The sequence below is a fragment of the Hermetia illucens genome, chromosome 5, assembly GCF_905115235.1.
Source record: "Hermetia illucens chromosome 5, iHerIll2.2.curated.20191125, whole genome shotgun sequence".
NCBI lineage: Eukaryota > Metazoa > Arthropoda > Insecta > Diptera > Stratiomyidae > Hermetia > Hermetia illucens.
In genome coordinates, this window is record NC_051853.1 from 83656725 (window position 1) to 83670043 (window position 13319).

At 43.3% G+C, this 13319-nt stretch overlaps 2 protein-coding genes across 2 annotated transcripts in view; one reads left to right on the top strand and one right to left on the bottom strand.

Moving 5' to 3' along the window:
* Nucleotides 1-13319, bottom strand: part of LOC119658524 (centrosomal protein of 162 kDa) — a 352018-nt gene that overhangs the window by 86663 nt on the left and 252036 nt on the right. The window lies entirely within an intron of this gene.
* LOC119658527 (carboxypeptidase B-like) overlaps nt 1-13319 on the top strand; it is a 29988-nt gene that overhangs the window by 8306 nt on the left and 8363 nt on the right. The window contains exons 2-4 of the mRNA XM_038066005.1: nt 1757-1945; nt 9533-9674; nt 9760-9912. Of these exons, the coding sequence (XP_037921933.1) occupies nt 1757-1945; nt 9533-9674; nt 9760-9912 (484 nt within the window). The remainder of the gene's footprint in view (nt 1-1756; nt 1946-9532; nt 9675-9759; nt 9913-13319) is intronic.

The following is a 13319-nucleotide window of genomic DNA, read 5'->3' on the forward strand; positions in this document are numbered from 1 at the left end:
CCATCGTTTGAGTGCTCAGAGGCTATGCTTCTCCCCGCCACAAACACATACTTCCTGGTCCCGTACAAAAGCAAATAAGGAACTCCGATGTACCGGAGACGTACCGATGGATGCCGTAATCAGAATCTGGCTGTAGATAGGCCACAGATTGAGAAAAGGTGGTGATTCCATTGCGAGCTAAACCATGCAATAGAACCCATTATCCCCCCTACGAGGGGGTCGTTCTAGAGACACGTGACACAAAAACAGGAAGTAAGAGTATACGCTTCTCGGAGGTCGTGGGTTATAATCGGTGAAAACTGTAACGACTAAAAATTACTAGGTATTTTCGGTTTTATTTCTAGGGCGTCTCGCATATGCCTAATTTCTCGATTGCAATCGAGACTTTATTAGTACGATTCATGTATCTCCAGCAATAACTCGTTTGATCAATGTTGAGTAAGATTCTTTCATGGAAATCATGTTTTTGTGAAAATTTGGAGGGAATATAAGTAACGGGTAGGATTGGCATGGATTGTTAAGATATTAGTTTAGCTTAATGGCAAGGTAGCAACATAGCATACGAAGTTTTCAATGGCATCAAAGATCAATAGTTCAAGTCCTGAAAGACCACATAGCTTCCATTAACGGTTGGATTTTTTCCGAACTTAGCTCTGAATAATTACATAAAGTTCATATAGAATTCTTATTTCTTGGACTCTTGCTGTGATTCAAGAGGAATGTTTTCCACTCATTCCAAACATAAGTATTCATTTCATATGCTCTAAAGCATTTATTTTTTTACTTGATTGCAATTACCCAAAGATATTAGCTAACAATAAGTACATATAGCCAAAAGGAATTATTCGCATGGTTGTAGGTCAAAACTCATTTAAAATCTTCCTGCGATATCATTGAGTTTTCCCAGCAGGTAACCTGCAGTAATTGTAGTACTATTTAGTTAAAATGAGCTCACGCCGCTATCTTAAATCTGATTAGAATCATCACGATGAGCACCTTTTCAAGTCTCTTTATATCTCAGACACAAAGTCACGATTTGAATCTGCTCTTGGTCTTTATCTTAAGAACCCATTTTAAATCCCATCCGGTGACACCATACTTTCTTCTTACAGTGAAGTAACTCTTCACAGGAAGCTACCAATTAGACTATGGAGAAATTCCAGTCATTTCGTCAAAGTCTGGGACTGCTGTGCAATTGGGATCGGAAGCAAAGCTAGCTTGATTCTACCCTACTTTTCAACCCATTTCGAACTAATCTCACTCCCACGTTGTGCCATTATAAGCACACTTCCATCAAGTGCTGGATACTTGAGGTCGCTAATTGATATCATCACGAACAACTTGTGAAAAATTCAATGGGCCATATTGTCTCCTCTCCGAGGGCAAACTTTCTACAAACACATTCGGTGAACTAATTTCGAATTGATTGGACGTAGACAAGGCAAGGCACGACTGCGCCCTGAGGTCAACCTCTCCGTATTATGTACACACTTTCTGGTAATACATTAATTAATTTTCACTTGCCGCATTCCTTCGCAGTGCGATAATTACCTGCTCAATATGCTCACGGGAGGCAAGTCGGAAACAAAGGGAACAGACAATGGGCCTAAAACTAAGTAGAAAATTCAAAAAATTTCACTCGTATATTGGCTCCTAGAACAATGGCTAATATTCATGTACCGAACGTGATTATGAATAATTGTTTATTTTCAGGCTCTTACCTCATATTTATGCAATTTTCTCGTTATTTTTTCAGACGGACTTAAATGGAAGACGGTTGAAAATAGAGTAGACATCATGATCGACAAAAGTGCACGGGAGAGTGCCCGCAGCTATTTACAAAATTCAAATATAACGTACAGAATTTTGATAGATGATTTGCAGAAGTTAATCGAAGTGGAGAATCCGCCAAAGGAGGAAATTGAATTGCTGCAAAATCGAAAAGGTAAAATTGCTTCTAAACATGCAATTTCCGTTTTTTAATTTTCGTGATATATGAAGCGTTGAAAGCTATCAAAATTTGTTCCTTTTTGCCCATATCGATATCCCCTTTCGGTATTGTATCCATGAATTGCATTAAAACGAACTTAGTCTACAAGTCGTAACTTTACAATTGGAAATGGAAGTGGAAGTGAAATAATCAAAATAGTCGGGGGAAGTAGTTTTCCATGTTCTGCTTGTTCAGAAAGTTGAAACCTGAATTACGACGGCGATTTGATGAAAGCAACACACCAACGCTTGGAATAAAAAACAAGTCGGAATACCGGAAGCTCGCGCTTCGGGTATAAAGGTTTTGTGTTCATCTTATGTGAGAAACTTCAACGCACATTTTTCTGTCCGTATATAGTTACAAATCCAACATAATCCTTCATATTTTTCCAAACTACGAGACATACGTAGATATTAGAGCCATAGATATCACGCTCACCCTAAACAAACAAACTGCCTATTACCTACTGAACACATATATGCACGTATCTAAATTTATCGTACCCATATTTCCGATTTACTTCTTATATCTATCTGAATTAGGCACTACCCGCAAAGTTCATTAGCACGCATATATTATATACCTACATACTCACATGTCTGGTTCACAAATAACTAACAAACTAAATCAAAATAATTGTCTGCGACCCAATTCATAAGAATTTATTTCGTTGTGATATTGACGAATTGATATGTGATGATGACGTCATGCGGGTTGAAGAGTGCACGAAATTCACAAAAAATTGTAAAGTTTCACCCCCTATAACTTTGTTAATAATAGTTGGATTTTCTTCAAACTTGACCAAACTATGCATTATATTCTTCGTTACACGCAAGCCAAATTTTGTACTTCTGGGATGAACATAAGGGGGGGGGGTGCCGGGTAAATTTCTAAAATGTGGAAATATACTATTATTAACTTTATTTGGGCAGATATCGGAACCGGATATATTTTGAGGCCTAGATTTCGTAGAGATGCACCACTGTGATTTTTTTCAGATTTTTCGGTTGGATAGGTTCTGAGAACGAGACCTGTTACACTTTTTGTGGGTCATATTTTCAACCCTCACTCCCCTATGTTTCATCTAATATCAAATATTGAACCAGATTCGAAAAGTATTAATTGAGACCTTTCATTTGATACCCTACTTGGCTACATTCTGTGAAAAAAAAATTTGCACTCTCCATTCACATGTACGGGAAGCCCCCCCTTAAACTTAACACAAGATGGCGCCACTTACTGCAATTTTCATGACAATCGGTGAAGCCGTTTCCGAATAAATCGGGTGTGACAGACAGACAGACAGACAGACAGACAGACAGACAGACGGACAGACGGACAGACAGACACCGTCTCGATTCTAATAAGGTTTTGTTTCACACAAAACCTTAAAAAAGATACAGAGGATGTATATGAAGCAGGCCAAAATAATCTTCCGAGTTTCCTATGGTCAACCCGCCAACAACCGCGAAGGTCATCTCGTCCCTTCGATCTGTGCATGCATGCCTCTGTGCTAGCCGGGCTCGATAACGCCGGGTGATAACAATGATACCGGATCAAGGTAGCCGCAACCTAGTCCTTTCCAGCTCTGGCCTGAAGACCAGAAGTCGTCCCGAGCCCATAGTATGGGCTATGGGGCATATGGGGTAGTTTTGAGAAGAAACAAAACAGTTGCCAGCTTTGGTTCACCATCTCGTGAAAAGCAGCGCCCAGTGCGATCTCTGAGGGTGCTCCTGCTAAGGGAATGCCAGAAGTGTAGCGTCTAGCAGCTGTTGCTTTTTGGTTGAAATGTTTTGACGACTTCTGGAGACCACAAAACCACTCGCAATTTCTTGGTCCTAGGGCCAGACAGGAAGACATTAAGTAATGTCTGATAATGAGCGGCTTTGGGCAGAAAACGACGGTATAACTTTACCATACTTAAGAACCTTATAAGGTTTTTGACCGTCCCCGCGATCGATTGCCCCTTGCCTGGGTCAGGTTTCTAGGCCATTACATCACCCCTAACGGCATAGGTAATGGAATGGCGCAGAAATTTCACCCGCCGTTTGGAGAAATCTGCCATTTTCAACGTTAAGAATTAGACCATTGTCAAGGAAACGTTGCAAAATGCACTCCAGGTGTGCCTAATTTGGTATATCTTCGGAAACTACAGCGATTTTGTGGTAAGTCTTATCGAGATCCAAGATGGAAAAACCGCGACGGTTTGGTAAATAATGTGAAAAATATTGGATGAATGGAATGGAATACCTGAAGTGATAAAGGGCGCACCTTCAGGAAGATTGGGAAGCCAGTAGTGCTGATGTGGTACTGCACATCTTGCTTAATTGATTGAGATATATTACATTCGGTAGGTGTTGTTTACATATGTTAAAATTTCTCTTGACAATGGTAGCCAAAATGAAGCGCCACGAAAAAGTCCAACGCAAGTCAAAACTCATTTCTACTTACGTGTATCCGTAAGTTCTGATTGGCGTGCAGTTTGCTGTCACTAATTTCAGCCGCTGAGGGAATAGCTTGTTGGGTATGGGGATGGAGAGCATTGAGACTACCGCGCGTCTATTAGATAACTGCACCTACCAAGGGGTCATACACTGCGACGTATTGCTGCGCTTCGGTTGGACGTTGTCGCGTCCCCCAGTGAACTTAATTTTTTTTTTGATTCGCGAGAAAAGTGCATGGGCTGATACATTAAGTGGCCTGATCTGCAGACCTCCTATGGCACCAGCACACGCCGGAGTTCGATACAGGCCACGGGTGCGGCAGCTCGGACCCTCATTTCTCGAGGCGGACATCGAACGTGCTCACGACCGCTCTCCCAAACACAAAGCATTGATAGCTGCCTTCAGCAAATATTTCTGGTCTTCCAAGAACAAGGATGTGAATTCTTGGGCCAGAGAATGCATCGCATGTCAAAAGTAAATTCATTAGGCATGCTAGCAAAGAGATAGATGTATTCCCTAGCTTAATGACGAACTTCCACATAATATACCTAGACATTTTGGGCACTTTGTGGGATTCGCACGGCTAAAAATATTGCCTCAGGATTGTTGATCAGTTTACGGGGTGACCTAAGGCGATACCGTTAAAAGACATTACAACACAGTCATGGACTGAGGGCATCTGTTGAGAATGAATTCCACACTTTGGTGTTCTCGCCGTAATCACCACTGACTAGCGTGAGCGCAGCGTACGTTATGACGTCCTCCAGTCGACCACGACCTGGTAGCCCCGCCGCGGGTATTTCATTAAAAGCACATACGCTCCGGGGTAGAAGCCAAAGCATTTTCTCCCAGTAGTCCTTGACCGCGTCACAGGTCGAGGTTAACGAGGTTTTCGCCAGCGTACGTTTTTCGTATGGAGGGCACCTCTACTCCACCCTTTTCGGGTTGGATACTCTAGAAAATCTCGCCAAGAACTTTCTCCGTTGATTTAATGAGCAAACTTAGCAGTCCAATTGTCCATTATATTCCTACACATCCACTTCATTAGGTATTAACGTAACCTGTTGTATGAGCTATCTGTTCCCAACTCTGTAATAATGTCAAGGACTTCAGGGATGTAACGCAATGGCAACATTACGATGACTTCCACATACTGGTTTTGTTTATCTGCTATGTTATACATCGCAAAGCTTGCTGGACCATTTTGAATCAACTTTCGGAGTTATACGGTTCGAAATTTGGAAAGCTTGATGCGCAGCTCACCACGGTCGCAGTCATACTTGTGTCTATTGGGGCTTTCAGGCTATTCTACATTCTAGCACGGGGTCACCATCACACAAAAAAATATAGTAAATAATGAAAAAATAGTATACGGTTGTGGAAAGAGGCGAGACGGATAGCTTCAGTCTGAATGGCTGTGCTCCACGGCCGTGTCTCAGGTGGTGGGTGGGGAAACTGCAGGAATACCTGGCAGTTGGGGATAAAAGACACCACCAACTATTGATACATGGTTGCCCCTTAATGGTTCATAGCACGCCAGACACGTTAACGCATCATCATTCACGGTTTACTGAAATGCGCACAAGCTTTCCGGACGATTTTCAAGTCATCCGCATTTCTCTACTGTTACTACTGGCTATGTGTTTCTGGGCCGACCCACTCGTTGGTCAACTTGAGATATTGGGTTCCACTGCATGGTATAGTCAGCGATAGCGTTGGCACCCTTCCTTACTGTGTGATCTATCCATTGCCACTTCTGCCTACTGATCAACACGTTTACAGTTAACTGATCTGTGTGCCTACCAAGTTCTTTGTTCGAAATTGTATCATTCCAGGGTATCCCAATGACACGTCGCAGGCAAATGTTGACGAATGCTTGGAGCTTTTGAGTAGCAATGGTGGTCGCTTTCCAGGTGCTACTCCCATAGGTGTTGATATAATTGTATTTCTAGAATTCAGACAATGCAGCGAGGGCCGATCGAGCGCTGGTTATGCGCCAAACAACATCAAGTTTACGCTTTATAAATATAAAAATTGATCAACACCTTCGATCCTTGGCCCATTAATGCAGATAGGGAGATTTCCATGACCCGGTAGACTGAAATCCTTAATATTTTGGTGTTTACCTTCAGTCTGACTCTACTCAAGTTTAAAGAGTGCTGTCTCCACGTACTCGCCGACAACGGTCAGGACCTTCAGTCGAATTTACTTGTCGTTTTTTCTGAATCCAGATTCATTTGACGAAGATCCATTACCTGGCGAAAGATCAAACCGACGCTACCAGCGTAGCCGCGATGGATGCCATGGTCCATTGGAACGCTCCACGTCCACCGAAGAAGGCAGTATGGAGAACGTCACCGATAACCAGAAGTAATAATATCAATGATAGGGCGCACCCCTGGCAGATTCCCTTTTAGATCTCAAATTCCTTTGACATTTTTCCTAGGTGTCACAATGGTCTTTTGAGTTTCGGAAATAGCCAGCAGCCACACAATACTAAATCGTGACGCAAGGACAAGGTTGACCCTGACCAATGTGCGAGATCAGATAAAAGCAGCAGAATCACTCTCAAGACCATTCGACATCAACAACGGTCTACGACAAGGGGATGCCCTATAATGCGTCCTCTTTAACCTGGCCCTCGAGAAAGTGATTCGTGATGCTGATGTAAATGCAAGAGGTACGATCCTCTTTAAGTCCACTCAACTACTGGCCTATGCTGGCGATATCGGCATCATGGGAAGAACCACCCGAGACGTACAAACTGCCTTCATCCAGATCGAGCAGGCGGCGATTAGTGCGAGATCTTGGGCTGCACATCAATGAAGGCAAGACAAAATATATGGTGGCAACGTCAGCACCGAAGACCAACCAACCAACAACATCAAATCGCACTGGTCAAACAGGAAGAATAAGGATAGGAGAATACAACTTTGAGACCGTTGACAATTTCTCCTATCTAGGGTCGAATATCACAACCGATAACAGCTACGATGATGAAATCCGCACACGGCTGTTGTCAGCCAACAGAACCTATTTCAGCTTACAAAGAATGTTCCGCTCGAAGCTCTTACTGTACAAGACTATGATCTTGCCAGTCCTCATTTATTCCTCGGAAACTTGGGTTCTTAGCAAGAAAAATTGCGAACTCTTGGCCGCGTTCGAGAGAAGAATCCTCCGAAGAATTTTTGGCCGCCTACATGAGGATGGACGATTCCGTAGCCTACACAATGACGAAATCTATGAGCGATACCATGACCGTCCGGTTGTGGATAAAATCCGGCTCAATAGGTTACGGTGGGCGGGGCACTTAATCCGTATGGATGAGGATGATCCTGCCCGGAAAGTCTATAAGGGCCATATCTATGGTAGAAAACGAAGACGAGGCAGACCCTCGTTGCAATCATCAATAGGGCATTCAATCCCTCCTGCTCATCGATTCGCTTCCATGATTCCGCAGTCGGTCAGATTGCTCCTTCAGTACGTGGCCGCCGATCTGAAAAGCGTCCTAGAAAAACTTGGAGGATCGCAGCTATCCAACTCTGCGAGAAGTGGCAGACGCAACACGCAAGCGAACGTAAGCGACCATTAGGTGATGATTTCTTTCGAGGCTGACGTCAGCGCCTCTCTTGTTACGCACAATCAGGAGACAACTCCACTACTGGTCGCAAGGTGATCAATCTGCTTGTTCGTACGGAATCGGTCAGTGGAAACCTAACTGACCTTATGGCAAGCTCTGTGCTCGAACAACATGGCACCAATGACGAGACGGTGGAAGCTGTAGAATTCCATAAACCTCCTATCATTATCTTTACAGTCCTTAACTTACTTTGTCAAAGTCAAGGCATTCAGTTCAACCACTACGATCATGAAACTTCTCTTTAGATATGTGTAGTTCCTCATAGAAAGCATTCTTCCGCAGTATATCGGAAATCTTCGTTGGTACATAGCACTGAATACTTATGATACTCCTTAAACTGGACCGGAATCTTGCAGTCAGAATCCTGTCAGAAACCGGGCCAGGTTAGGAGAGCGCAGCTTGCACAGCATTCGCGTCGGCTACCACTTGGCTTGCCAGGGTAAAAAAAAATAGTAGAGTACTTTCCAGAGTCTTAAATTCTCGTTAGTTGAAGAAAGCGAGCTTCCTGGTGAGTCTCAATCCTAGGCGCTGTTGACGTTTGGGTAGTATTAAACGAAATCAGCAGGTCGCTAACCCACATAAACTTGCATAAAGGGATCAATCATTAATAATCTTTCAATCCGATCCTTCCAGAGAGTCTTCGGAGTCCTGTTTTTCCTTTCTCGAAGATCCATGAACCTATTAAAATAAGCCCAGTTTTCTTATTACATATAACATTGATACGTTTCTGAAAGGGAAAGTATGGCATATCAGCTTTCTTTTTATGTTACAAATTCGCTCTAGTGGTAGACGTAAAACTTCCATAAGACCAAGGATTACTTAACCCACAAAACCTACAAAATGTTAGTAAAAAACCTCCCACCGATAGCTTCCTACCGACCTCACTGCGGGGAAACTTCCCTCGCGTTTTACAAGCTTCATATCAAATCATTAACCTCGACTAGATAACTCGTCCATCGATTTTTTCATTTAAATTGCATTTTCAAGTGGCAGAGAAAGGAGACACCACAACTTGAGTTTTGTGGCAACCTACGTGGATACGTTGAAAGTATCGTGACGATGTGCGAAAAATCTGCATGCGATATAATCAAGCTCAGTGAAATCACAATTTGAAAAGGGTAACGTCGTTAAATCGATACCAAATGTTATTTCCCCGTAATGGTTGGATGGAGACGTGCAGAAATTATAAACGTTTCCCGCGAAGATATCGGTACCTGTTTTGAAACGTTGGGGGTAAACAACTGCTTGACGGAAGTGAATGAAGTATGAATGATACTTGAAAACAGGAAGAAATTAGAGCAAAATGTGCATTCTGATGTGAGGATACGTTTTAATGGACGGTCTTGAACATGTTGGGAGTTGAGCTTCCGGCGAGTGTTTCCCGTCATATTTTTTTTAATTATGCAAGCTTACAGCCCATTTGGAGGCACATTATTCACAATATTTTCTCCCTTTCAGGACATCGCCTAACATGGAAAGCATATCATAATTTCAACGACATTGTTGGATATTTAGATTATCTCGCTAAAACCTACCCCGATCTATGCAGCGTCCAAACAATTGGAACAACGCATGAAGGCCGCGCATTGAAACTATTGAAGTTAGTAGTCCTTCATTCAACTTCTAGTTCATTATGATACACCGACAAATTTCAAATCAATTTTGCCGTAACCATTTTCTTATAGAATTTCAAACGGTCATCCGGCGAATGAAGCCATTTGGATTGATGGTGGAATACATGCTCGTGAATGGATTAGTCCTGCCGTCACCACTTATATCATCAATCATCTTGTCGAAAATTGGGAGGAGCTGCCCAGCTACTTAAAGAATATCGATTGGTAAGATAGACTCATTTATTTTTGTTTAGATTTTACTTCTATCGGGGATGAAAATTCAAACCCTAGAGCTTAGAAATGAAAGGTTCAAATAGGAAATTTTGGTCAATTTCCAATTTCGACTAAGGAAATGACTGTTAACATTACTTAGGGAAACTTGAAAAACCCATCAAACCCATCAAACATGCTGAAAATCCTATAAATTAAAATCGTAAAACTAAATTCTCACTTCTGTGGAGAAGTAACCAACACCGAGACTGACAGACTTACTCCATGACGCCGTCCATGGATATCATCGGCTGCTGGTTTTCATCCAAGATTGAATCATTTTCGTGCATCGTTGGAATGACCAGTTTCATAAAAACATGTTAACATGAGGGGGGGTATATGGCTCACTGATTTTTCAATATTTCTTCAACGAGCGTCGGTGTCATACGTGCACCGTCATCGCAAACTCAGACTGCCTCAACCAACCAACCGATCAGAGTAGGCGGAGATCAACGCGATAGAGATAATGACAGTAGGGAAGTCCTCGAACCGTGGAGAAAAATTCACTGCCAAAATGGAAGCCGGTCCACTCGCCAATACCTGGAGGCTTTGACTGACGCAAAGCTAGGCTTTAGCGGTTACCTAGGCTTACCAAAAAGCAGCCGGCGCCCCCGTGCCAGTTGCAAAAATATTACCGAATATCGGCGGCCTGAAACACAGTTCGAAATTGCTCATAGCTGAAATGGTCCGATCTATTTCCTGTGAATCACTTTTTCCCATAGGGACTAGGTCTGGTGTGTTTGGAAGTTATCAATTCAGTGAAAGATACACATCTCAATGAATCTCACATCGTTCATAGAGCCCACAAAAGCGGGAAGGAGAAGCCTCGTATTTGATCGCTACAGTAGGAATTTCCTGTAAGAGGGACAACTTTCCATCCTGCGGAAGTGCCTGGGAAAAATGATTGGCCCTGGACCGAAGCCAAAGGTTATTAATCAACGTTTGCGCGATGGACTCCTTTTTTGGAATGAACAGATCTCTGATATTAAACAGGGGATATCATTCGCATGCTGGATGAATAGAACCTGGGCATTGATTTTAGACATTAGAGGATAAAGTACTTGAATGGCGAGAAGGATAAGTCCACGAATGGTTTTAGCTTAGTATTGGAGCTGGACCAAACAAATTCGAAGGTGTTAAGAGATAGTCATCATATGATGCTCCACTTTTCCCTGGATACATTTAAATTCAATCATATCAGGGACCTCATGAGCATTATTTTCCGTTGGAAAGTGAAGAGCAATGATTATGTTCGATTCATATTAAATGGGATAAATTGCAGGAGCAGAACTTTCCATATGGGGACTCGTGCTGTAGCCTCCTTCATGTTAAAATCTTCGCCTACAGCTTTAACGGTATAACCAGAAGAAAGGGAAACTACTTCTTCTTTTTTTTTCAGCCTTTGTCCAACAAGCCGTGAACAAAGCCGGCTCGATATCAGTTTCTGCAGCCAAAGTAAAATACTTCAGGTGAAAAGTAGATATGCTATTTTTAATGGATGAAATCCCTCTGGGACGGAAAGAGCAAGCACATATACACACATTTATGCATGATGTTCCACAATGGAGGACCAAGTACCGATTCCTGTGGTGGTATCCGTCCCCTACCAGGGAGTCCTTTCTGAGAGGTAGTTTTCCACTAAATTCGCTAAATACTCGAGGATACTTATGTCAGCTAAAGCCCTTTAATTCTGCTTCAGTTGGCTGAGTTGAATGTGTTTTTGACATCCAGCGCTAACACGGCACAGCAGCCGCCAGAAATCAGTGCACCTTTTGTCAGATTTACTACCATGTTAATTGCGTCGCCCGTAGAGTGGGCACGTCGGAAACCCAACTGGCGTTCCGACAAAACTTTGCTGGCTTCGAAGATGGATAGGAGTCTGATGTAGAAGACTCTATCCATCATATTCTAAATTGTATCTAGCAGGCAGATAGGATGACACGACCCTGGGTTTCCAGGTGGCTTACCAGGTTTAAGAAGCAACACCAACTTTTACTTTTTCCACTGGACGGGGAATATTCCTTCGTCGCCACTATCCTGTAAGCCTCGGGCAAAGCCTCTTTGCTCGGAAACATGCGGCTCGCAAGCTCGCGATTTCGTTGTTGCACCAGTAGTTGGGTTCGCATGCTTCCGTCACTCATCGGGCGATTTGGGTGGATTTTCCTCTAGTCGTACCATTCAGGAATATGTCAGGTTTGCGCGCTGCGGATGTCCCCCTCAAAACCTTTTTGTCGTCCAGCCGACCGAGCATTCTGTGAGAACTCTTTTTCGAGCCTTTGATTTAGACAGATTGCATGGTGGTCGCTGGGAGTATAGTACTCACTGACATGCCAAGCGGCTCTACTGGCTCACGTATGTCAGATCCATAATAGACCCCAGGTCCCTTCCCTGGAAAGTGTACGAGGCCCGACCATTCACCAGTACCACGTCTAGCACCGCGAATGCTTCGAGAAGCACATGTCCCCTCACGTTAGTTGTCGCATTGAAATCGCCATGCTACTCTGGTCGGCCAATGTCGTCTTGCATCCAAAGCCAGAGCGGCAAACAGCTGCCCATACTCGGCAAGTATAGCGCTGGGTGGAATATACCAGCTGTAGATTTCACCTTCCCTCTGATGACTCCCTCCTCCGAGAGCTCCATGATTTCCTCGAAGGCTTCTTCTCTACATTGGTTTGGCATGTTTAATCTTTGATCCAAATACTACCACCGTGGTTTCGATATGGCCCATTAATTATGGGCACATCGATGTTTTCCTCACGGATGGGTTGCGCCGCCTCGCAATGGTTGATGTTGATTTGTATCAACCTCATCTGCGATTTGTGTTAAGTACTCTTCCGTATTCCGAGCACCTGCAGCCTGCAATGTGCCGATGGTCCACAACATCCTTCCCTTTGCACAATATACCACCACCACCAAATGCTGAAATTCTCAGAGAAATCGATCGTGAAGGGACAGAGTTTTCGGCACCTGGTAACTCACCAACTGTCAAAGGCCTGATTCGGATGCAGTCGCGAGGCTTTTACAACACTATCCAACATATTAAGCCAGGTCGTTTCGATCGGCCTTTTAGTAGTTTATTATTAACTTCGATGTTCAGACCAATCTTGGCAAGTGATCTCTCGTTAGCACAAATTACATAACCATACCAACGAAGACGCTTCTCTCGCATATCGATCACGGATATCCTTATTTCCGATGTGATCAAAGCGTGTTGCACCGTGGATTCAATGCAATATCTTCGTGTCCATCACCGCGACGCACCGTTCATTCTCTTTTATAGTAGGCCAAGCCAACACTCAAAACAATAGAGGCGACAGGGCAGACAACACTGCGGCAAATCTTACATTTGAGACCTTCGTTGA